At 43.8% G+C, this 26583-nt stretch overlaps 3 protein-coding genes across 5 annotated transcripts in view; 1 reads left to right on the plus strand and 2 right to left on the minus strand.

The window, feature by feature from the left end:
• Positions 1–26583, minus strand: part of CCDC197 (coiled-coil domain containing 197) — a 155286-nt gene that overhangs the window by 114275 nt on the left and 14428 nt on the right. The gene's annotated exons all lie outside the window — the stretch shown is intronic.
• Positions 1–26583, minus strand: part of FAM181A (family with sequence similarity 181 member A) — a 70847-nt gene that overhangs the window by 27986 nt on the left and 16278 nt on the right. The window lies entirely within an intron of this gene.
• PRIMA1 (proline rich membrane anchor 1) overlaps positions 12379–26583 on the plus strand; it is a 65549-nt gene continuing 51344 nt past the window's right edge. Inside the window, exon 1 of the mRNA XM_040410973.1 lies at positions 12379–12511. Coding sequence (XP_040266907.1) covers positions 12379–12511 — 133 coding nt within the window. The remainder of the gene's footprint in view (positions 12512–26583) is intronic.

Below are 26583 nucleotides of genomic sequence, written 5' to 3' on the forward strand. Positions count from 1 at the left end.
AATCGGACATGCCTCCGCAGTGTCACCACAGATCCACAATCCATGGAAAACCACTGCAGTGTGAATACACACATTAAAGTCAATGGAGGTTAAAGTATCGCAGGTCATGTGAACCATTTGCCCGTGCGCTGGACGCCATGTGGGACACGACCCTGAATGGCTTAGACCTCTGCATTCATATTTCTTCCACTGCTATGAGTGTCATTCTCTACTGCATATTTGGTATTCTGTTCTTGAACCAGAAAGCTCAGCAAAAAAAAAACATTTCCTTTTTGGACTTTATAGACAGAGGAAGAAAATCCTCCAAATTGTAGGTGAGGAAATAGCGGTCAGTGAAATTGGCGGCAGCTTCAACGGGGACAGCGTGACGCCCGCACAGAGCAGAGAATGTCAAGGTGCCGATCGCATCCAAACCATGAGAAAGACCGGGAAGTGGAACCTCTCTAGTGCTTCTGATACATTGTATCGAAGCCGAGTGCTACTTAGTGTATCTAATCCTCTCATATGTGATACTGTCTGTTGTACCTGTGTATCTAAACCTATTATCCGTGATGCTGTCTGAGGAGCCACTGTTGTAAGACTACCATGTATGAAACTGTCTGCTGTACCTAAGCCTGTCACGTGTGGTACTGTCTGCTGTACCTAAGCCTGTCAAGTGTGGTACTGTCTGCTGTACCTAAGCCTGTCAAGTGTGGTACTGTCTGCTGTACCTAAGCCTGTCAAGTGTGGTACTGTCTGCTGTACCTAAGCCTGTCAAGTGTGGTACTGTCTGCTGTACCTAAGCCTGTCAAGTGTGGTACTGTCTGCTGTACCTAAGCCTGTCACGTGTGGTACTGTCTGCTGTACCTAAGCCTGTCAAGTGTGGTACTGTCTGCTGTACCTAAGCCTGTCACGTGTGGTACTGTCTGCTGTACCTAAGCCTGTCACGTGTGGTACTGTCTGCTGTACCTAAGCCTGTCAAGTGTGGTACTGTCTGCTGTACCTAAGCCTGTCAAGTGTGATACTGTCTGCTGTACCTAAGCCTGTCAAGTGTGGTACTGTCTGCTGTACCTAAGCCTGTCAAGTGTGGTACTGTCTGCTGTACCTAAGCCTGTCACGTGTGCTACTGTCTGCTGTACCTAAGCCTGTCAAGTGTGGTACTGTCTGCTGTACCTAAGCCTGTCAAGTGTGCTACTGTCTGCTGTACCTAAGCCTGTCACGTGTGCTACTGTCTGCTGTACCTAAGCCTGTCACGTGTGCTACTGTCTGCTGTACCTAAGCCTGTCACGTGTGCTACTGTCTGCTGTACCTAAGCCTGTCACGTGTGCTACTGTCTGCTGTACCTAAGCCTGTCACGTGTGCTACTGTCTGCTGTACCTAAGCCTGTCAAGTGTGGTACTGTCTGCTGTACCTAAGCCTGTCAAGTGTGGTACTGTCTGCTGTACCTAAGCCTGTCAAGTGTGGTACTGTCTGCTGTACCTAAGCCTGTCACGTGTGGTACTGTCTGCTGTACCTAAGCCTGTCACGTGTGGTACTGTCTGCTGTACCTAAGCCTGTCAAGTGTGGTACTGTCTGCTGTACCTAAGCCTGTCACGTGTGGTACTGTCTGCTGTACCTAAGCCTGTCACGTGTGGTACTGTCTGCTGTACCTAAGCCTGTCAAGTGTGGTACTGTCTGCTGTACCTAAGCCTGTCAAGTGTGGTACTGTCTGCTGTACCTAAGCCTGTCAAGTGTGGTACTGTCTGCTGTACCTAAGCCTGTCAAGTGTGATACTGTCTGCTGTACCTAAGCCTGTCAAGTGTGGTACTGTCTGCTGTACCTAAGCCTGTCAAGTGTGGTACTGTCTGCTGTACCTTTGCAGATCCTCAACCTATCATGTGTGATACTGGCATCAGAGCTGATGTATCTAAGCCTATTCTGTGTGATACTGTTTTCTGAGCTGGTGTTTCTTTTTTTTTAAATTATTAAATATTTTATTTTCTTCAATGGGGATTACAAAAACTTTTCAACAGAGACGGAAATAAAAAGATACCAAAAAAGGCTTATACACATATAAAAAACATATTACTATAGTTTCAACATCATTACAAACAATACCATTAAATCCATCTCTATAGACTCAAACCTAATACCTTTGAGCCCATCCATTCCCCCCCTTCCCTTCCCTTCCCTTAGTTGCTGTCGCTGGTAGCCCGAACCCCATACCCCCCCCCCCCCGTACCCGTCCTGATGGTCCGCCCGTCAAACCGACATAGTCAGTCCATCTCTCCTCTACAAAACAGAAAAGAGTCGCATGCCCAACCTTCTCCGCCTCTCGACCTCCTCATAGATCTTTATTTGGGCCATAATCCGTCTCCACTCCTCAAATACCGGAGAAATGGGGGATCCCCATCTCTTAACTATCAAAGCCTTAGCGATCAGGCAGCCCTTCAGCCAGCTCAATTGATGTGCAGAAGAGTTAGGCCTCTTTCACACGGGCGTTGCGGGAAAAGGTGCGGTGGCGTTGCGGGAACATGCACGATTTTTCCACACGAGTGCAAAACATTGTAATGCGTTTTGCACTCGCGTGAGAAAAATCGGCATGTTTGGTACCCAAACCCGAACTTCTTCACAGAAGTTCGGGTTTGGGTTAGGTGCTGGGTAGATTGTATTATTTTCCCTTATAACATGGTTATAAGGGAAAACAATAGCATTCTGAATACAGAATGCATAGTACAATAGCGCTGGAGGGGTTAAATTAAAAAAAAAAAAATTAAACTCACCTTAATTCACTTGCTCGCGCAGCCGGCATCTCTTCTGTCTTCTTTTTTGCTGTGTGCAGGAAAAGGACCTGTGGTGACGTCACTCCGGTCATCACATGATCCATCACCATGGTAAAAGATCATGTGATGGACCATGTGATGACCGGAGTGACGTCACCACAGGTCCTTTTCCTGCACAAAGCAAAAAAGAAGCCAGAAGAGAAGCCGGCTGCGCGAGCAAGTGAATTAAGGTGAGTTAAATTTTTTTAATTTATTTTTTAACCCCTCCAGCCCTATTATTTATGTTTTCAGAATGCTATTATTTTCCCTTATAACCATGTTATAAGGGGAAATAATAATGATCGGGTCCCCATCCCGATCGTCACCTAGCAACCGTGCGTGAAAATTGCACCGCATCCGCACTTGCTTGCGATTTTCACGCAACCCCATTCATTTCTATGGGGCCTGCGTTACGTGAAAAACGCCCAAAGAGGAGCATGCTGCGATTTTCACGCAACGCACAAGTGATGCGTGAAAATCACCGCTCGTGTGCACAGCCCCATAGAAATGAATGGGTCAGGATTCAGTGCGGGTGCAATGCGTTCACCTCCCGCATCGCATCCGCGCGGAATACTCGCCCGTGTGAAAGGGGCCTTAGGATTTTCTGGTATAAGGACACCCAGAATTACGGAGATCATATCCGGTGCACATGATTGGGGGAAATCCCCTTGCAGTGCTGTAAATACCTGCTCCCAAAAGTGCTTTATCACACTCCATTCCCATAAAAGATGGGTGTATCCAACATTGGGGCTACCGCACTTTTGACAGAAAAGTTCACGACCTCTGTTGTTAGCGACCTTAGCCTGCATTTGCGGTGTATAGTATAACCTGGATCAATCTATAGCTGGATGCAGATACTTCCCTTTTGATGTTTTTAAAGATCTGTGGCCGGGGGAGGGGGGAGGTTTTCAGTTCCTGCTCCCATTTATGTATACTTTTAAAGGGGAACACAGTGGGCAGTGATTCCGGCATTTTCGAAATAAATCTGTGCCATTCTTCTTCTTCATTAATCTTTTTCCCTAAGTGAAGGAAGCAATAATCAAAGAATGAATGTTGTTGGCTGATCGTGTATGTTTTATTAAGTCTGGCTTCGTGTGCATGTTTTAAACGTGCGTACACAAATCGGTCTAAAAAAGTGTTTGCGAAATGAAAGTCCCCTAAAACTTTAAAGCGATCTGCAACAGACAAGTGTGCCGCTCTGGTGATACCCCTACAACTCCAATAAGTGTGATCCGTTATTTTCAAAAATTCCAGTAAATTCCGATTGTCCCACAACGGGGTGAAATGAAAAGCGTGTGACACCTTCAGCATCGTTTTCAATGTGTCCCTGACCCTCTGTAGAGTTCTGGGGATTAAACATCTAGTGTCCAAAGCACCAAACGGTGCCGTTTCTAAATACATAAAGATATTCTCCATTGACCTACCTGTTACCCTGGTTAAATACTGCCCTAGTGCCTTCTCTTCAGAATAACGACATCTTTGTACCTGCGCAGAGAAAAAATACCCTTGAAAAAAAGGGAGTGACAGTCCCCCTCTGACTCAGCCAGCCATAGATACCTCTGCTTTATTCGGACCCTCTTCCTCCCCCAAATTAGATCATTTATTAAAGCTTCCAATCTATAAAAAAAAGCGTCCTCTATCCAGATGGGGGAGGCGCAGATCGGATATAAGACCAGAGGTAGTATGATCATTTTTACTAGTGCCAGTCGATCAGATTGCGATATTAGCAATTTTTGCCAGGCTCTAATTTCCCCCTTTACTTTGTCCATTACCGGGGAAAGATTTAATTCATGGAATCTACCTATAGGGACACCTAACTTTATCCCCAGATAGTCCAGAGAGTCGTCCAACGATAGTATCCGGATCCGGGAGCCACCGTCGGGGACATTTCGATTTAGCGGGAGGAGTGAGGACAATTGACTAAACTCCTCTATCACCTGCATAACGTAGGGGACGGCGTTCCAGCCCTGATCCCAAAAAAGTATGACATCATCGGCACAGAGCCTGATTTTGTCACTCTCTCCCGCTACCCCGAATCTGACCATCCAAGCGAATCCTACTACACGCCAGCGGCTCCAGAAATAACGCAAATAATAAGGGGGAGAGGGGACATCCCTGTCTCGTGCCACGTTGAAGCTCAATCATAGAGTTAACCCCATCAATATTAACTCGGGCAATTGGTTGAGTGTATAACAATTGAGTCATTGCAATAAAAGCATTCCCCAATAGAAAATGTGCCATGGTCCGCCACAGGAAGGACCACTCCACCGTGTCGAACGCCTTAGCAGCGTCCAAAGACAGGATGGAGTGGTCCGGGCCCCCCCACCGACAGGTTCAAATACACCCCATGTCTCCCAGGTATAAATCCTGTTTGGTTAGAATGAACCAGGGCTGCAATTACCCGTTGAAGACGGTTTGCTAAGGATTTTGCTAAGATCTTATAGTCTGCGTTAAGGAGTGATGTGGGCCTATAAGACCCAACCTCACCACCATCCTTATCCTTTTTTAAGATTAAAGTAATAATTGCCTCCCTAAAGGATGGGGGGGGGGGGGGGAGAGCCATAACTACATGATTCATTTAAAACCTGCAACAGAATAGGGAGGAGTACTTTAGCGTGGTATCTATAAAGTTCAAATGGCAAACCATCCGCCCCAGGGGAAGAATTATATTTAACGGATCGAAGGGCGTCCTCCAAATCTGCCTGTTGTATAGGGTGATCAAGCATTCCGGTTTCCTGAGGCGAGAGAAAGGGCATTTCTAATTGGTCCAAACAGTCATCGATTTCAGATCTGTATATAGTGGAATAGTACTCGACAAATTCCTGTCTGATCTGATCTGAGCTGGTGTTTCTAATCCTAAAATATTTCACCTACAGTCAGGTCCATAAATATTGGGACATCGACACAATCCTAACATTTTTGGCTCTATACACCACCACAATGGATTGGAAATGAAACGAACAAGATGTGCTTTACCTGCAGACTGTCAGCTTTAATTTGAGGGGATTTACATCCAAATCAGGTGAACGGTGCAGGAATTACAACACTTTGCATATGTGCCTCCCACTTGTTAAGGGACCAAAAGTAATGGGACAGAATAATAATCATAAATCAAACTTTCACTTTTTAATACTTGGTTGCAAATCCTTTGCAGTCAATTACAGCCTGAAGTCTGGAACGCATAGACATCACCAGACGCTGGTCTCATCCCTGGTGATGCTCCGCCAGGCCTCTACTGCAACTGTCTTCAGTTCCTGCTTGTTCTTGGGGCATTTTCCCCTCAGTTTTGTCTTCAGCAAGTGAAATGCATGCTCAATCGGATTCAGGTCCGGTGATTGACTCGGCCATTACAGAACATTCCACTTCTTTCCCTTAAAAACTCTTTGGTTGCTTTTGCAGTATGCTTTGGGTCATTGTCCATCTGCACTGTGAAGCGCGTCCAATGAGTTCTGAAGCATTTGGCTGAATATGAGCAGATAATATTGCCTGAAACACTTCAGAACTCATCCTGCTGCTTTTGTCAGCAGTCACATCCTCAATAAATACAAGAGAACCAGTTCCATTGGCAGCCATACATGCCCACGCCATGACACTACCACCACCATGCTTCACTGATGAGGTGGTATGCTTAGGATCATGAGCAGTTCCTTTCCTTCTCCATACTCTTCTCTTCCCATCACTCTGGTACAAGTCGATCTTGGTCTCATCTATCCATAGGATGTTGTTCCAGAACTGTGAAGGCTTTTTTAGATGTCGTTTGGCAAACTCTAATCTGGCCTTCCTGTTTTTGAGGCTCACCAATGGTTTACATCTTGTGGTGAACCCTCTGTATTCACTCTGGTGAAGTCTTCTCTTGATAGTTGACTTTGACACACATACACCTACCTCCTGGAGAGTGTTCTTGATCTGGCCAACTGTTGTGAAGGGTGTTTTCTTCACCAGGGAAAGAATTCTTCGGTCATCCACCACAGTTGTTTTCCGTGGTCTGCCGGGTCTTTTGGTGTTGCTGAGCTCCCCGGTGCGTTCCTTCTTTTTAAGAATTTTCCAAACAGTTGTTTTGGCCAGGCCTAATGTTTTTGCTATCTCTCTGATGGGTTTGTTTTGTTTTTTCAGCCTAATGATGGCTTGCTTCACTGATAGTGACAGCTCTTTGGATCTCATCTTGAGAGTTGACAACAACAGATTCCAAATCTGCAAATAGCAGACTGGAAATGACCTCTGGACCTTTTATCTGCTCATTGTAATTGGGATAATGAGGGAATAACACACACCTGGCCATGGAACAACTGAGAATCCAATTGTCCCATTACTTTTGGTCCCTTAACAAGTGGGAGGCACATATGTAAACTGTTGTAATTCCTGCACCGTTCACCTGATTTGGATGTAAATACCCTCAAATTAAAGCTGACAGTCGGCAGGTAAAGCACATCTTGTTCGTTTCATTTTAAATCCATTGTGGTGGTGTATAGAGCCAAAAATGTTACAATTGTGTCGATGTCCCAATATTTATGGACCTGACTGTATCTTAAGCTGTGTATCTAATCCTTTCATGTGTGATACTGTCTGCTGAGCTGCTGTGTCCAAGCCTATCATATATGAAACCGTCTCCTGAGCTGTTGTATCTAAGCTAATAATGTATGATACTATCTACTATCTATCTCCCTGTATCTAATCCTGTAAAGTGTGGTACTATCCTTCGTGCCTTTGTGTCTAAGGCTATTATGTGTGAAACTATCTGCTGAGCTGCTGTATCTAAGGCTATCATGTGTGATACTGTCTGCTGTAGCTAAGCCATCATGTGTGATACTGTCTGCTGAGATGGAGTTTCTAATTTTATAATATTTGATACTTGTATGCATACTCTATTTGTGTATCTAAGCCTTTGATGTGTGATGCTGTCTGCTGAACACTGTCCCCAGTATCTAATCCAATCAAGTGTGGTACTATCTGTTGTGCCTTTGTTTCTAAGCCTATCATGTGTGATACTGTCCGCTGAGCTGCTGTATCTAACCCTTTCATGTTTGATAGTGTCTACAGAGCCATGTATCTAAGCCTATCATGTGTGTTATTGTCTCATGAGATCCTGGTATCTAACGTGATACAGTCTCAGAGCCCATTATGTAATTTTACTTAAAGGGGTTGTCCAGATTCAGAGCTGGGCCCGGACATATCCCCATTTTCACCCAGGCAGCCCCCCCCTGATGTTAGCATCGGAGCAGTTCTTGCTCTGATACTCTCCTTTGCCATGCGCCGAATCACGCAGGGCAAAGGCATTTTCTGGAGGTCCGTTGATGTACCGGGCTGCCAGGTGGAGGCTTCCGCCCAGCAGCGAGCCCGGTGACGTCACCGGCACTGATGGGCAGGTTTTAGCGCTGCCCTATCCTGTAAAACGGCTAGGGCAGTGCTAAAGCCCACCCATCAGAGCCGGTGATGTCACCGAACACACTGCTGGGCGGAAGCCTCCACCCGGCACTGTGTTATTGTAAATAAAAGAGCCCTTGCCCTGCGCGATCCAGCGCAGGGCAAAGGAGAGCATTGAAGCATGAAATGTTCCGATGCTAACATCAGGGGGGCTGCCTGGATGAAATTATGGGTATGTCTGGGTTCAGCTCTGAATCCGGACAACCCCTTTAATAGTAATATAGAATTTTATCCACTAATGCCAAATACCACTAGGTGGCGCTCCAGGTTAGTCAAATCAAATCTACAGATTGCTAAATGTAACTATCTATACTAATTAATTTCTACTAGACTTTTTAGATTATACAAGAAGCTGGAAGAGCAAGAGAAAAGAGCAGTAATCTGCGACCCATGGCTTCACAGCGGTAGAGCTACAAATGCCAGCATGCCCTGACATTCACTGTGTTATGTCTGTATAACATTATTACTGCAAAGCAACAAATAATATGTTTCCCTCCAGTTTATGGGAATTTATGGTTAACTGTTTTTTGGCTACCACCAGTGCTGCATGAGATTGGCGCAGATCCGAAATACAACAACTTACAATGTTTAACATCTGTTTGTTCTAAAAAAAAAAGAGCAGCCAGCCTCTATAATAGCTGCCAGGGGATAATTAGTTACTGATATGAGATGAACTCAGTGATACAGTGACCATGTCCAACCAAGAATATGTATAAAAATATAACTAGCATAATACTGCCTTCTATGTACAAGAATATAACTACTATAATACTGCTCCTATGTACAGGAATATAACTACTATAATACTGCTCCTATGTATTAGAATATAACTACTATAATACTGCTCCTATGTACAAGAATATAACTACTATAATACTGCCTCCTATGTACAAGTATATAACTACTATAATACTGCTCCTATGTACAAGAATATAACTACTATAATACTGCCTCCTATGTACAAGAATATAACTACTATAATACTGCTCCTATGTACAAGAATATAATTACTATAATACTGCTCCTATGTACAAGAATATAACTACTATAATACTGCCTCCTATGTACAAGAATATAACTACTATAATACTGCCTCTTACATACAATAATATAACTACTATAATACTGCTCCTATGTACAAGAATATAACTACTATAATACTACCTCCTATGTACAAGAATATAACTACTATAATACTGCTCCTATACACAAGAATATAACTACTATAATACTGCTCCTATGGACAAGAATATAACTACTATAATACTGCTCCTATGTACAAGAATATAACTACTATAATACTGCTCCTATGTACAAGAATATAACTACTATAATACTGCTTCCTATGTACAAGAATATAACTACTATAATACTGCTCCTATGTACAAGAATATAACTACTATAATACTGCTCCTATGTACAAGAATATAACTACTATAATACTGCTCCTATGTACAAGAATATAACTACTATAATACTGCTCCTGTGTACAAGAATATAACTACTATAATACTGCTCCTATGTACAAGAATATAACTACTATAATACTGCCTCCTATGTACAAGAATATAGCTACTATAATACTGCCTCTATGTACAACAATATAACTACTATAATACTACCTCCTATGTACAATATAACTACTATAATACTGCTCCTATGTACAAGAATATAACTACTATAATACTACTCTTATGTACAAGAATATAACTACTATATTACTGCTCCTATTTACATTATAACTACTATAATGCTGCTCCTATGTACAAGAATATAACTTCTATAATACTGCTCCTATATACAAGAATATAACTACTATATTACTGCTCCTATGCACAATATAACTACTATATTACTGCTCCTATGTACAATATAACTACTATAATACTGCTCCTATGTACAAGAATATAACTACTATAATACTGCCTCCTATGTACAAGAATATAACTACTATAATATTGCCCCCTATGTACAAGAATATAACTACTATAATACTGCTTCCTATGTACAAGAATATAACTACTATAATACTGCCCCTATGTACAAGAATATAACTACTATAATACTGCCTCCTATGTACAAGAATACAACTACTATAATACTGCCTCCTATGTACAAGAATACAACTACTATAATACTGCCTCCTATGTACAAGAATATAACTACTATAATACTGCTTCCTATGTACAAGAATATAACTACTATAATACTGCCTCCTATGTACAAGAATATAACTACTATAATACTGCTCCTATGTACAGGAATATAACTACTATAATACTGCTCCTATGTATTAGAATATAACTACTATAATACTGCTCCTATATACAAGAATATAACTACTATAATACTGCTCCTATGTACAAGAATATAACTACTATAATACTGCTTCCTATGTACAAGAATATAACTACTATAATACTGCTCCTATGTACAAGAATATAACTACTATGGGGGGCGGAGCCTGGCTGTGTAGCTGGATGGCTGCAAGTTGCTGAGCTCCTAAACCTTACCGGCGAATTAACCCTTAAAATAAGCTCACAGCACCCCTATGATGGGCAAAACGGGAAAGGATCGATTTAAAGACCAGGTGGATTCGACTCCTGTGAGATCCAGACAGCCTGACATGGATCAATTTGTTAAAAAGCATCCGAAGCTGAGGTCGGCTGAGCCCCCCAAGATGGCGCCCGCTCCAGCCCAGGCATCTGACATGGAGGAAGACACAGATGGCGGCAGTGTCTCAGATGCCTCGACTAACAAATCGAGGAAGCAGAGGGGCTCATTCACCAAAGCGGCACTTTTGGAAGTAATGAATGCTGCATTAGCCCCTATTAAGAGGGACTTATCTGAGATTAAAGAGGATCTCCGGAACATGGGACACCGGGTGTCGGATCTGGAAGGCGCGCAGGAGGCGGCTCTCCGGAGAGAGGAGAGAACATACAAGGCACTCAACTCCCACACTGACCTGCTGAATGAGGCGCTCCTGAGGGTCGAAGACCAGGAGAACCGGAGCCGCAGGAGGAATCTAAGGATTCGCGGGCTCCCAGAATCCTTTGCCAGCGAAGCGCTAGAGAAAGTGGCGCATGAGCTATTTTCTGACCTGCTGGGGCCTGAGAGAGCGGATCGGATCGTTATCGAACGAATACATAGAGCGCTTAGGCCTAAACCTAAGAACACCGATCCCCCACGCGATGTCATCTGCGGCCTCCTAAGTTTCGTTGATACTGCAGCACTCATGAGAGCCGGGAGAGAAACGGATCGTCTGCAGTATGAAGGTACGCCGGTCATGTTCTTCCAGGACCTGGCCCCTTCTACTTTAGCTAAGCGGCGCATCCTTAAGCCGCTCTTGGATGCCCTCAGAGCAGCAGCTACCCCGTTCCGGTGGCTATACCCGTTCGGGATCGCGGTCCTCAAGAATGGGCGTCAGATCTCCATCCGATCGCCGAGGGATCTTCATGCTAGCTGGGCCCAACTGGGGCTGAGCCCGATCGAGATCCCTTCATGGATGCCGGCCGACATGGCAGATCCTCCTCTCCCGCCACCCCAGGCAGCAGAATGGCGCCCTGTTTATAATAAAAGGTCGCCCAAGGCCAGGGCTGAGAAGTCTGATCACCCTCCTACCTGAGCATGAAGATCTTGAAGGGATCTCTGTTCTGTTCCTGCTCCATTTGATGTACCTGGGACTTAGTGCCTTATGGTGACTTGCCCTGGAGCTTCTCTGTTCCCTGAGAGATGTTGACCTGAATTTAGGCCAGCCATGTCCACCTGTTGTGGAAAATATTGTTCCAGCATGCGGCTGATGATTAATGAGTTCCAGAATTTCTTCTGGTTCATTTAAAGTTATGGACCTTGTTTATTGCCTGTTCATTTCTAGTTGCAGGGGTTAACCCGGTATCACCTCTGGGTCACCCCCTTTTCCTTGTTAGATGGCCAGTCAATGGCCCTCGGTAGCTCTGCGGGACCCCCCACCTGACAGACCCCGGCTGGTAGCCGTGATGAGTAAGGGTCGTTCAGTCAGGTGCTCAGTAGAGCTCTCTTTGCAAAATGTATTTGCACTATTGCTATGTACCTTACCTGTTCGTCTCCCCTCCTTTCCTCATGTGTCTCCCCCCCTCCCCCATCATCAGATGTCATGTTTTGCACTATCAATTGCTGACTGTCTGCTTTCTATTTCAGAATGTCGTCTATTGTGATCTCATCCTTTAACGCCCGGGGAATGAACGAGCCTTGCAAGCGGTCCCAAATCCTGGCCCTTTTACAGAGGGATAAAGTGTCTATAGCATTCTTCCAAGAAACCCATTTCAAAGAGGGTAAGACCCCTAAATTGCCCCCCAAAAGATTTTCCCAATGGTTCCACAGCACGTATGGTTCGGCTAGCAGGGGTGTCAGCATAGCGATTCACAAGCAGCTCCCCTTTAAGCACTCTGCCGTCTCTGCAGATCCTGAGGGTCGTTACCTGTTTGTTAAGGGCACTATCGCTGGCACTCCTGTTACCCTGGCAACTGTATATGCTCCCAACAGAGGGCAGGTTGCTTGGCTCGTTCAGACCCTAGGCCTATTGTCCTCCTTTAAGGAGGGAATGGTTATTATGGGAGGTGATTTTAACGCTACCCTTGATCCTTTATTAGATTCTTCTAATGGGAAGTCTGCCATTACACATGCCCGTTTGCGGCGCCTTAAACTGGCCCTGCAGAGGTTAGGGGTTCTAGATGTCTGGCGCACCACAAATCCTACTGGTAGGGACTTTTCCTTTTATTCAGCTGCTAAACTTTCTTACCATAGATTAGACTATTTATTTTTATCCAAATCCTGTGCTAACAGAGTCATCAACTCCCGCATAGGGAACATCACCCTGTCTGACCACGCTCCGGTATTTTTGAGCGTGTCCCTGCTGGACCTCCCGAGGAGGGAATGGAATTGGCGTATTAATGAGACCATTATCTCAGACCCCTCCCATGCTGCTAAATTATCTTCTATCATAACTGACTTCTTCACAACTAATACTTCAGGCCCTGACGCTCCCTCCCCTTCCATTATATGGGAAACCCATAAAGCAGTCCTGAGAGGGGAACTAATAGCCTTGGGTGCACATATTAAGAAACAACGGAATCAGGCTGTGGCGACACTTCTTTCCCAGATTCAGGCTCTAGAGCTAACGCACAAAGCCTCCCAGGCCCTTAGCTGCGCCTTGGAGCTCTCAGAAGCCCGTACTAAGCTCAAGAACCTGTTAAATGTCACGTCAGCTAAACTGTTACTTAGAGCCAAATTCCGTTCATATGCGCATGGCGACAAAGGGAATAGATTAATGTCCGCTTTAGTGAAGAAACAAAAAACTGACTCCTTCATTGCTGCAGTTAAAGACGACAAAGGCGTCCTTCATAAAGGTACCCCAGACATAGCACAGACCTTTTGTGCCTTCTATAGGGACCTATACAACCTTAAAACACCAGATAATATGTCACCAGCTCAATTAGGCGAGGCAACTGAGAAGTTTCTCTCCTCCCTCCAGTTACCTAATATTACCCCCGCTCAGTCAGCTCAGCTCTTATCTCCTGTCACAGACGATGAAATTGGTAAGGTTCTCTCCTCCATACCTTCAGGGAAAAGTCCAGGCCCTGATGGTTTTACCATCTCTTACTACAAATCCTTTAAGCAGACCCTAATTCCCCATTTTAATACCTTATGTAACCACTTACTCCAAGGAGGTTCCCTTCCTCCCCAATCGCTTTCAGCCCATATCACGGTAATCCACAAGGAAAATAAGGACCCCCTAAATTGCGGGAGTTACCGTCCTATCTCGCTTCTAAATACTGATGTGAAGTGGTGGGCCAAAATTTTGGCTCAACGGATTCAGTTGGTTCTCCCTGGCATTATCAACGAGGAGCAGGCGGGGTTCGTCTCTGGCAGGCAGGGGAGTGAAAATACGGTCCGTGTCATACAATTGATCACGCATGCTCGTCAGCACTCAATACCTTTAGCTCTTCTTAGTACAGATGCAGAAAAGGCCTTTGACAGGATCAGCTGGCAATTCATGTCTCGGGCACTGTCGAAGTTCGGCCTTCCGGACCAGTTTATCCAATCCATTTTCTCACTTTATTCGCTCCCCTCTGCCAGAATACGGATTAATGGAACACTCTCTCCAGCTTTTCCCATTACTAATGGGACTAGGCAGGGGTGCCCACTCTCACCTGCCCTCTTTGTTATTGTCATGGAGACCCTGCTGGCCAGGATCAGGCAAGACCCAGATATTAAGGGGATCACCGTGGGGTCGCATACCCATCTAACGGCCGCTTTTGCAGATGACCTTTTGGTCATAACGTCCAACCCTCTAACCTCTTTCCCCAGACTTCAAGCCCTTTTTGAAGAATATGGAGCGGTCTCAAATTTTAAGATCAACTATACTAAGTCACAGGCCCTGAATATTTCTTGCCCACCTGCTACTGTAGACACGCTTAAAGGTTCCGCTGCTTTTTCATGGGCCACTAAGTCAATACCTTTTCTGGGTACCCATATCTCAGCAAAACCAGAAGATCTTTTCGAGTTAAATTATGTCCCTTTGCTGAAATCCATTAGAACACACTTACAATCTCTAAAACTCCCGTTTATCTCTTGGGTTGGACGGAAAAACTTCATTAAAGCTTTTATTGTCCCCAGACTGCTCTATCTCATCCAAACACTTCCTATCTGGCTACCCCATTCCTTCTTTGTGGAGGTCCGCAGGGTCATCTCAACCTTTGTTTGGTCTGGCAAGTCCCCTAGGTTGGCTTATGCCACTCTCACTCGGGAGAGGAGGTTGGGAGGCTTCGGTCTACCCGACATCTACCTTTATTACAAAGCATCGATGCTGAACAGAGCTCTGAGCCTCATCTCTTGGCGCCCTCTCGGCCTTGTCTCCCGACTGGAGTGTAATTTGCTTTCATATAGGGACAAGTTAGTTCTATGGGGCGTGCGCAAATGTACTGCTAATAATAAATTTATCTCGCCCTTATGGAAGGGTCTGTTACTGGAATGGACCAAATTATATGGGTCCTCGACCCTTAGGTTCCCAAGCTTGAGTCTCCCCTTGGGGCTGCTGCAGGCACATGTTCACTCTACCACCTCTGATGCAACAGGAATTTGGGCTTTACTATCTAACTTTAAACTGAAAGACATCATAACTGTTTCAGGTGACTTAAATTGGAGTAAAATATATGAAATCCCTAGGGTTCAGGAAGCCTCTTTCCTAGCGCTTATGGCTTTTAAGAAAGATCTGGCGCTTCTGAAATCTTTTCCCAGGCCTACGGGAGATCCCTCTTGGTTGGAGGGGAAAATCTCTAAAGCCCTTCGCCCCAAGAAACCTCTCTCCACATTCTACAGGGAGCTACTCTCCTCCGCACCTCCAGATCTGTGGTTCCTTGCAGCCTGGGAGAAGGAGCTGTCCCTGTCCCTGTCAGAACCTGAAAAAGCGTTCATCCTCACACACTCACATGGTTTCAACCGTTGTATTAGAATACAGGCAAACTCTTATAAATTACTTACAAGATGGTATAAGACACCGGAGTTCCTTCACAAGCTCAATCCCGCTATCCCAAACAGTTGCTGGAGGTGTGGAGGAGACATTGGTTCTTTATCTCATATTTGGTGGAGCTGCGAGAAAATAAAACCGTTTTGGGTTGAAGTACAAACAGCTATCAACAAGATTTGTAATAGCCAGATTACCTTAGACGCAAAACTCCTGCTGCTTTGGTGTCCAAATGGCACGCTAACCCCCTCAAAGTACAATCTACAAACCATGCTTATTACAGCAGCTAGACTGCTGGTCCCTCTATTGTGGAAAAATGAATCAGCTCCTTCGTTCTTGATGTGGACGGAAAAAATTGACCAACTATATCGGTTTGAAGAATTAGCCCACTGGGAAAATCACTCTAGAGCAGTTTTTGTAAAACTATGGTCTCCTTGGAAGCTATATCGCAAATTCTAGGCTTAGATATGTCTTGATTTAAGATTTTGATTGACATCCAACTCTCCCCCTCCCCTATCCCACCTTCCTTTGTCTTGTTATAGCCCCCCCTCGTTAGATATTTGTGTACAATTGTCACTTTTTTAATTGAAGTCGTGTATGCAACTATCTTGAATATATTGTGTTTGCTATATATGCACTTGTCCAGCTGCGTCTGGACACAAAATGTATGACTCTCTACATGACTGTGTATTTTTCTCAAATAAAAAGAAATTTGATAAAGAATATAACTACTATAATACTGCTCCTATGAACAAGAATATAACTACTATAATACTGCTCCTATGTACAAGAATATAACTACTATAATACTGCTCCTGTGTACAAGAATATAACTACTATAATACTGCTCCTATGTACAAGAATATAACTACTATAATACTGCCTCCTATGCACAAGAATATAGCTACTATAATACTGCCTCTATGTACAAGAATATAACTACTATAATACTGCCTCCTATGTACAAGAATATAGCTACTATAATACTGCCTCTATGTACAAGAATATAACTACTATAATACTACCTCCTATGTACAATATAACTACTATAATACTGCTCCTATGTACAAGAATATAACTACTATAATACTACTCTTATGTACAAGAATATAACTACTATATTACTGCTCCTATGTACATTATAACTACTATAATGCTGCTCCTATGTACAAGAATATAACTTCTATAATACTGCTCCTATATACAAGAATATAACTACTATAATACTGCTCCTATGTACAAGAATATAACTACTATAATACTGCCTCCTATGTACAAGAATATAACTACTATAATATTGCCCCCTATGTACAAGAATATAACTACTATAATACTGCTTCCTATGTACAAGAATATAACTACTATAATACTGCCCCTATGTACAAGAATATAACTACTATAATACTGCCTCCTATGTACAAGAATATAACTACTATAATACTGCTTCCTATGTACAAGAATATAACTACTATAATACTGCCTCCTATGTACAAGAATATAACTACTATAATACTGCCTCCTATGTACAAGAATATAACTACTATAATACTGCCTCCTATGTACAAGAATATAACTACTATAATACTGCTTCCTATGTACAAGAATATAACTGCTATAATACTGCTCCTATGTACAAGAATATAACTACTATAACACTGCTCATATGTACAAGAATATAACTACTGTAATACTGCCACCTATGTATAAGAATATAACTACTATAATACTGCTCCTATGTACAAGAATATAACTACTATAATACTGCCTCCTATGTATAAGAATATAACTACTATAATACTGCTCCTATGTTTAAGAATATAACTACTATAATACTGCTCCTATGTACAAGAATATAACTACTATAATACTGCTCCTATGTACAAGAATATAACTGCTATAATACTGCTCCTATGTACAAGAATATAGCTACTATAATACTGCTCCTATGTACAAGAATATAACTACTATAATACTGCTCCTATGTACAAGAATATAACTACTATAATACTGCCCCTATGTACAAGAATATAACTACTGTAATACTGCCTCCTATGTACAAGAATATAACTACTATAATACTGCTCTTATGTACAAGAATATAACTCCAATAATACTGCCCCTATGTACAAGAATATAACTAATATAATGGGAGCAGTATTATAGTAGTTATATTCTTGTACATAGGAGCAGTATTATAGTAGTTATATTCTTGTACATAGGAGCAGTATTATAGTACTTATATTCTTGTACATTGGAGGCAGTATTATAGTAGTTATATTCTTGTATATATATTTTTGCCCCATAAGATGCATTTTTTCATGGGGGGGGGGGGGGCTTCCATGATGGAGGCACTTCATTAGTACCAGAGGACCAGGAAGCGGTGAGGGCTCTGTACTCACCGGTTCCTGGTCCCCAGCTGTCAGCTGTAAAGTCTGCGCACAGTGTGAGGGTGCGCTGTGACCTCACGCTGTGCGCGCCAGTTCACAGCACAGCAGACTGAGGAGGAGGAAGATCGAGCGCGGGCAGTGAGGAGTGGCGGCGTCCAAAGCAGGAAAGGTAAGTGTTTTTTTTATTTTATAAAACATGAGGCGCTGTGGCAATATGGAGATGCTGGAGGCTGATCTGGGGGCAATATGGAGATGCTGAGGCAATATGGGGCTGCGGGGGGGGGGGGGCTGATGTGGGGCAATGGGGGCTTCTGGGGGCTAATATGAGAGGCACTGCGGGCTGATATAAGGCAATGGGGACTGCTGGGGGCTGATATGAGACTGCTGGGGACTGATGAGAGGCATGAGGCTTTTATCTGAGGTCTGATTGGGGGTCTGATTAGTGGTCTGACCTGAGTTCTAATGAAAAATATTTTTTCTTATTGTCCCCTTCTAAAACCTAGGTGCGTCTTATGAGCCGGTGCATCTTATAGGGCAAAAAATACAATATATATATATAACACTTAAGGTCTTCAGCTCTGACATCTCTCATGTTTGTGTTTAACTAACAGATATCTGCCTCTCAAGAGGAATCCAATAAGAGGAAAAGAAAATCTAGACACCGTTTATGTCAAAAATGTCGGCAACCCCTGCCTGATGACTTATCTACCAATGTCTGCACTGATTGCTTGTCTCTTACTACGTCTATTCAGTCTGGAAATATGAACTTTTTATTATGCTTTAACCCCTTAACACCCAGGGCTGTACATGTACAGCGTAACCGGATCCGCGGCAGGGGTCCAGCAGTCACTGATATCCGGACCCCTGCTGTATGTGCCGGCATCGGTGAAATCACTGATGCCAGCGCATTAACCTCTGCACGACCACGGTCAGTTAGATGAAGATTGTAAATAACAAAAAATAAAAACGGTGCCAAAACAGCTATTTTTTGTTATCTTGCCTCACAAAAAGTGTAATATAGAGCAACCAAAAATCATATCAAATAGTACCAACAAAACTGCCACCTTATCCCGTAGTTTCTACTCTAGGGGTGTCTTCAAATGTGACATGGTAGCTTAAAATAATCCCAGTTGAATCTGCTTTCCAAAAACCGTATGGCGTTCCTTTCCTTCTGCGCCCTGCCGTGTGCCTGTACAGCAGTTTACGACCACATATGGGGTGTTTCTGTAAACTACAGAATCAGGGCCATAAATATTGAGTTTTGTTTGTTAACCCTTGCTTTGTTAGTGGAAACAAATTGATTAAAATGGACAATCTGCCAAAAAAGTAAAAAAATGAAATTTCATCTCCATTTTCCATTAACACCTAAAGGGTTAACAAAGTTTGTAAAATCAGTTTCTCATAACTTGATATGTCTAAAATGGGGTCATTTTTAGGTGGTTTCTATTATGTAAGCCTCACAAAGTAACTTCAGACCTAAACTAGTCCTTAAAAAGTGGGTTTTGGAAATTTTCTCAAAAATTTCATGATTTGCTTCTAAACTTCTAAGCCTTGTAACGTCCCCACAAAATAAAATGACATTCACATAATGATCCAAACCTGAAGTAGACCTATGGAGAATGTAAAGTAGTAACTATTTTTGGAGTTATTACTATCTATTATAAAAGTAGAGAAATTTAAATTAGCTAATTTTGCTAATTTTTTTGTAAATTTGGAAATTTTTTTACTCCATTTTACCACTGTCATGAAGTACAATATGTGATGAGAAAACAATCTCAGAATGGCCTGGATAAGTAAAAGCGTTTTAAAGTTATTACCACATAGAGTGACACATGTCAGATTTGCTAAAAACGGCCTGGTCCTTAAGGTGAAAAATGGCAGGGTCCTGAAGGAGTTAAAGAACAGCTCACTTCTGTGTTTGAGGAAATCAAATCAGCAAACAAAAGGCCAAGGCTTGCAGACAAGACTCCTCCACCACAGCTGATCTCCTCCTCTTCTGAGGGTCAAGTGTCTTCTGACTCCTCATAGGAGTGTGATCCAAGTGTTTTATTTTTCATAAAGATAAATTGCCTGATTCGCTTAAAGCAATAATACGTACATTAGAGACTGATAAAGATATCTCTGGAAAATCTAAATCGGACAAGCTGTTTTATTTTCCAAAAACTAAAGGGAATTTTTCTTCCTGGGCATCCTGTCCTAAATGAATGGATTAGGCTAGGTCTACACGATGACATTTGTCGCGCGACACATCGGGCACAACCACACTGCAACATGTGTCGCGCAACATTTTGTCGCACCAATGTCGCGCGACAATTTTTATAATGATAGTCTATGGTGTGACACTGCGACATGCGACATGCTGCGACTGCGACAGTCGCAGAAAAATCCATCTCAAATGTTTTTTTTGCGACTTTCACAGTGGCAGCATGTCTTATGTCGCAGTGCGACACCATAGACTATCATTATAAAAATTGCTGCGCGACATTAGTGAGACAAAATGTTGCGCGACAAATGTCGTTGTGTAGACCTAGCCTAAAGGCTACTTTCACACCAACGAATCCGGCAAACAGTATGCAAACTCCTTTTTTGACGGATCCGGTGAAATACCGGATCTGTATTATCCGGAATGACGGATCCGCTATTAAAATTTTTTCAAAGATTAAAAGCGAAACCAGCTCCTCCTATATCCCAGCGCATGCGCAGACCAGAAAATCGGATACGGCGACGCTGCAATTTCCGGAACACTTGGTACCAGATCCGGCATTAATACATCTATATGGAAATGAATGCCGGATCCGTGAAGTGCGGTATTGTTCTGGGATTTTGGCCAGAAAAAATACCGCAGCATGCTGCAGTATTTTGTCCGGTCAAATACCATACAAGGGACGGAATGGAAGACGTCCTGATGCATACTGAACGGATTGCTTTCCATTCAGAAACTGAAGAGTTTTTTTCTGGTATTGAGACCCTTTACCGGATTTCAATACTGGAAAAGAATAACGCTGGTGCGAAAGTAGCCTAAACAGGACTGGGATAGGCCTGATAAAAAATCTGGTCCAGGGTCCAGGTTGAAATCTCTATATAAGTTGGATGACAATTTTTCGGCTGAGTGGGCCTCATGTCACGGATGATGTTGCAGATAGCTGGAAGTTATGAATAAACGTCCGACTGGCTTGATCCCAAACTAAGGAGCATAAAGGTGACCCCTACAAAACCCTAAGAGCTCACCCTGACTGCTAAGCACATACAAGGGTCTCAGAGGTAGACGATTGTATGCCCACGTACCTAATACTGTGTGACATCTGAAAACCCTATAATAGTGAGGGGACACGACCACCGGCTCCCTGCACTTCATACGGAGGGAGTCAGGGTCACCTAGAATCAAGCCAGCAAGGAAACACAATACATGAAAGGACTTATCTGAACAAGCAGCAGCAGGAGCCTCCAGCAGTGAACACTTCAATCCAGGAAGTAGTATAAACCGCAAAGTGAGGCAGTATGGGAGGGAATATAAAGGAAAGAGGATTAGTCTAAATAGGTGACACCTGGGAGAAGGAAATGAGATGAGAAAGTGAAACCAAAACAAAGAACATCATGCAAGAGGTAGAGAAGGACGTCTGTCAGACCTTCTCACAGAACTGGCGGTGACACCTCAGTGCCCAAAGTTGATTTAGCGGTTGCTCGCTTATCTAAAAAAGCGATATTCCCTTCGGATGAAGCATCCCTTATTCAAGTTCCCATGGATAGGAAAATTGAAACTTTGTTGAAAAAAAACTATGCCTCTTCCTCAGCCGTTTGTGTCGCCGCCATGTTTTCTGTACCTATAGCCAGGTCTTTAAGAATCTGGTTATCTCAGCATTCTCATGATCTAGAAGAAGGAGTTGCCAGAGATGAAATTTTAAAAAGCCTTCCTCTGATGAAAGCTGCTTCTGATTTTTTGTGTGATGCCCCTCTTGATATGATGACATTTTCAGCAAACTCCTTGGCGCTCTCTAATGCTGCAAGGAGAGCGCTCTGGATTAAACAATGGCCTGGAGATGTTTTATCTAAAAACCACTTCTGTAATCTTCCGTTTCAACCCACCTCACTGTTTGGCCCTCAGCTAGAAAAGATTCTTGAGGCTCTGAATGAGGGAAAAGGAGACGTTTTTCTAGAATCAAAGAAGAAGCAATTTTTAAGGTCCTTTCATCCACAGAGGAGAAGATCTCCTAGATTTAGAAATAGACAACAATTTTCTAGGCAAAGGAGATTTTGTGGCAGTCAAACAAAATCTGAGCTAAAAAAAAGAAGATCTAATCAAAAGTCCTCGGAGCAAAAGTTGAAAGTTGTCGCCAGACTAAAACTATTCTCTTCAGCCTGGAATCTCACATCCACAGATGCTTGGGTTACCTCCACGGTAAAAAATGGCTATGTCCTAGAATTCGCACACTTTCCTCCAGATCGTTTTCTTCTAAATCATGCAAAAGATCAAGTCGTTGGTCTTCTCATTTAAGATTTTATACGCAAAGGTGCCCTAGAGCCGGTGCCCACAGGAGAAGAATTCAAAGGCGTATATTCCAGAATATTTCCTGTACCCAAACCAGGAGACAAATGGACACTGATAATCGATTTAACCTTTCTGAACCAATTTTTTGTAAAGAAAATGTTTAAAATGGAATCAATAAAGTCTGTCGTTATGGCCCTGAAGAAGGGAGATCACATGGCATCAATAGATCTAGTGGATGCATACCTACATATTCCGATTCGCCCCGTCACAGGAGATTTCTGAGACTAAAGGTCCAGATGATGAAAGGAATTGTACAGCTCCAATTTACCTGCCTTCCGTTTGGAATATCGTCAGCCCCGAGAGTTTTTACGGAAGTTTCAGCAGTCCTTGCAGCTGGTCTAAGACTGAGGGGCATCACCTGTATTCCCTATCTCGACGATTGGTTGTTGATGGCAGCCTCGGCCCAACAACTGAAGCTACAACTACAGACTGCAATCCAGTTACTCCAATCTCACGGTTTTCTAATAAACATGGAAAAGTCTTCCTTGGTGCCGTCACAACAAATACAATTCCTGGGTTATATGCTGGAAACTCAGTGCATGACACTGAAATTATCCCCGCAAAGAATATCTTCTATTCAAAGAGGGGTCCATCAACTCCTGTCCAACCCAAGGGTTAAATAGGAGTCAGCATACACCGGCCATCATGTAAAGTGCCTCTGATTAACCCCAAATAAAGTTCAGCTGCTCTAGTTGGTCTTTTCTGAAATGTTCTTAGTCGCGTCCCACAGCAGAAGCCATGGTCCACAGAGAGCGTCCAAAGCATCAGAGGGATCTCATTGTTAGAAGGTATCAGTCAGGAGAAGGGGACAAAAGAATTTCCAAGGCATTAGATATACCATGGAGCACAGTGAAGACAGTCATCATCAAGTGGAGAAAATATGGCACAACAGTGACATCACCAAGAACTGGACGTCCCTCCAAAATTGATGAAAAGACGAGAAGAAAACTGGTCTGGGAGGCGACCAAGAGGCCGACAGCAACATTGAAGGAGCTGCAGGAATATCTGGCAGGTACTGGCTGTGTGGTCCATGTGACAACAATCTCCCGTATTCTTCATATGTCTGGGCTATGGAGTAGAGTGGCAAGACGAAAGACTTTTCTTACCAAAAAAAACATCCAAGCCAGGCTACATTCCGATTGACAATCTGTGGGGTGATCTGAAGAGGGCTCTGCCCAGGAGATGCCCTCGCAATCTGACAGATTTAGAATGTTTTTGCAAAGAAGAGTGGGCAAATCTTGCCAAGTCACAATGTGCCATGCTGATAGACTCATCCCCAAAAAGACTGAGTGCTGTAATAAAATCAAAAGGGGCTTCAACAAAGTATTAGTTTAAGGGTGTGCACACTTATACAACCACATTATTTTATTTTTATATTTTTTCTTCCCTCTAACTAAAAGATTTCAGTTTGTTTTTCCATTGAGTTGTACAGTTTATAGGTCACATTAAAGGTGGGAAAAGTTCTAAAATGATTTATCTTTGTCTCATTTTTTTACATCTATAATAGAGTAGAGAACTATGTGACGTCCATTGATATATAGAAGTCAGTGTTCTCACCTGCAGCCATTGTGATGGCAGTGATTGTAATTCTTCATATGAATGACCTGACAGACCAAGGTCAGAGTCTCGGGGGACGGCAGCGACATTCTATATCGTGTACGTTACGGGGTATTTACTGCAGCATTAAAGCTCATTATATTGCCTGGGAGAGAATCCTCCTGCCTGCTATGCTCTAATTACTTTCCAGTAATTAGCTGAGACCCCTGATGTGCAGGAAAACAGCGGCCTGATTAATAAATGCCAGCGCTGGGATTAGGAGGCGGCTGATTGAGGAATCGGGGAGCAGGGGATCTAAAGTGTCCCCCCTTCTCCTGCACATGTACCAATATCCGTCCCCTAGAGAATCAATCTCTGCACAAGTTGTCAGGAGCAGGGAATGCCCGGGCATCTCTAATGATGATGTATGCCAAACAGCTGCCAGAACGGGGAGATCAGCAGACTGGCCATTGATTTTTGAGTTATGTTGGATGCATCGAAGGGAGAGGCTGATGGATGTCCTGTTGCTGAGAACATATGAAAACCAGAGCGGAGGAAGAGGAGCATCACTCAACGTCATCTCATAGCTGGCCATAGGTGTTGGCATCTCCCTATAGTGGACAGGGTGCTCAGATCTGGTGCAAGCGACCCCCATATAGTAATCTTGCTCAGGTAGTCTGAAATACTTCTTCTTCTTAAAGGGGTTGTCTCATCACAGACAATGGGGGTATATATCGCTAGGATTGTCTTATAGGTGCAGGTCCCACCGCTGGGAAGGGAGCCCCGCAAGGTGGTGGCTGGAGGACTCTGTTCCGGCCACCACCATAGATGTGAATGGGAGCGCACCGCGCGTGACCGGCCACCGCTCCCATTCACTTCTATCGGCCCGACGGAAACAGCCGAGCCAGTGCTCAGCTATTTTTGGCGGCCCCACAGAAAATGAAAGGAGGGCGGCTGCGCATGCGCAGTGCGCCCTCCAACACTTTCAGGGCTCCGTTCTCAATATAGGTGCGTGATTTTCCACCCGCCTCTACGTTGTCATGCCACCCAGGGCCATTTCTAACCCACTTGCTGGCTAACAATCTAATTCCTCTGGAGAAAGGAGTACAGCATAGGCTCCCAAAAGCAAAAAGGTAGGGCCTACAAGGAGTGGGGCCCCCCTGTCTACCAGGGCCCCACAGCACCTTCAGGGTCTGCCTCTATGGTATGAACTCCTTTAGGCGAGCAATATTCTAATAGATATTACACACACAAGACCTTTCAACACTCAGATGGACTTGTTCTCCTCGTTCCTTCTGATGTGACTGAGCGGTGAAAGTCCAGAAATCAGTCCTGACGGTTCTGACCCCAATTATCAGCTGGTTTCATAAATTCATTAGGAACGTCGGCCACAACACTGTATATTAATCAGGTGCGGTAATGACTTTTATTCATTATTGAGAGGTTTTCGTCAATTATTCAGCAGTTTCCTGCATGATCATGAAATCCTCCGGGGTTACTGGTGGGGGGCGCAATGCTTGCACTTCTGTGATACATCAGGCCCCTCGGCAGATCCCATTCAGCTGCTATGACGGCTGTAAGGCTCATGGCAAGGAGGGGTTCAGTTTAGGTTGCCACCATCTGTGAACCTGTGCCTGCCCCCAGATACCCTAGTGTGTGACCGGCCGACAGTCTAATCTATCTGGGGCACCTGGCTCTCTCCGACAGACAGTGGCGTAACTAGAAATAACTGGGCCCCACAGCAAATTTTTGAACTCCCGACTCCTGTGCAACCCTCGCTCCTAAGGCTAGTCAAGATCGCGCTCAGTCCGTTTTCTAAAGTGTCAATGTATAATACTGTTGAGGGGGCCCTGACAATAAAATCTTTTACTGCTCCTCCTGGGTGGGCCCCAAAGCAGCCACTTCCCCTGCTTCCCCTATAGCGACGCCCCTGCCGACAGGGGATGTTGGGGAGAAAAGGATTGAGTTTTTCGCCTGATTCTTTTGTGCAATTTGGCGCGTTGAGCATTAGGAAAATCCACTGTGCCTTGCTTGCCAAGGGGGTGTGGTTTACTGGGGAAATGGGTGTGGCTTACCAGGAAGGAAGTGGCCCAAAATTGCAGCACAAATTTGTTTAAAATTAAATTGGAACATTGGTATAGAGCAGGCATCCTCACACTGCGGCCCTCCAGCTGTTGCAAAACTACAACTCCCAGCATGCCAGAACAGCCTACAGGTATCAGCCTACAGCAGGGCATTGTGGGAGTTGTAGTTTTACAACAGCTGGAGGGCCGCAGTTTGAGGATGCCTGGTATAGAGTCAGATCCCTGCACCAGATTTATCATCCAGTGTGAGGCTTGGTGCCCGAATTCTGTCCGGCCCCATTAACTATGATGGCGTCCGGCGGTGATCTGGCCGCGATCCGGCAACTAT

Source organism: Bufo bufo, chromosome 11 (assembly GCF_905171765.1).
Source record: "Bufo bufo chromosome 11, aBufBuf1.1, whole genome shotgun sequence".
NCBI classification, from domain to species: Eukaryota; Metazoa; Chordata; class Amphibia; order Anura; family Bufonidae; genus Bufo; species Bufo bufo.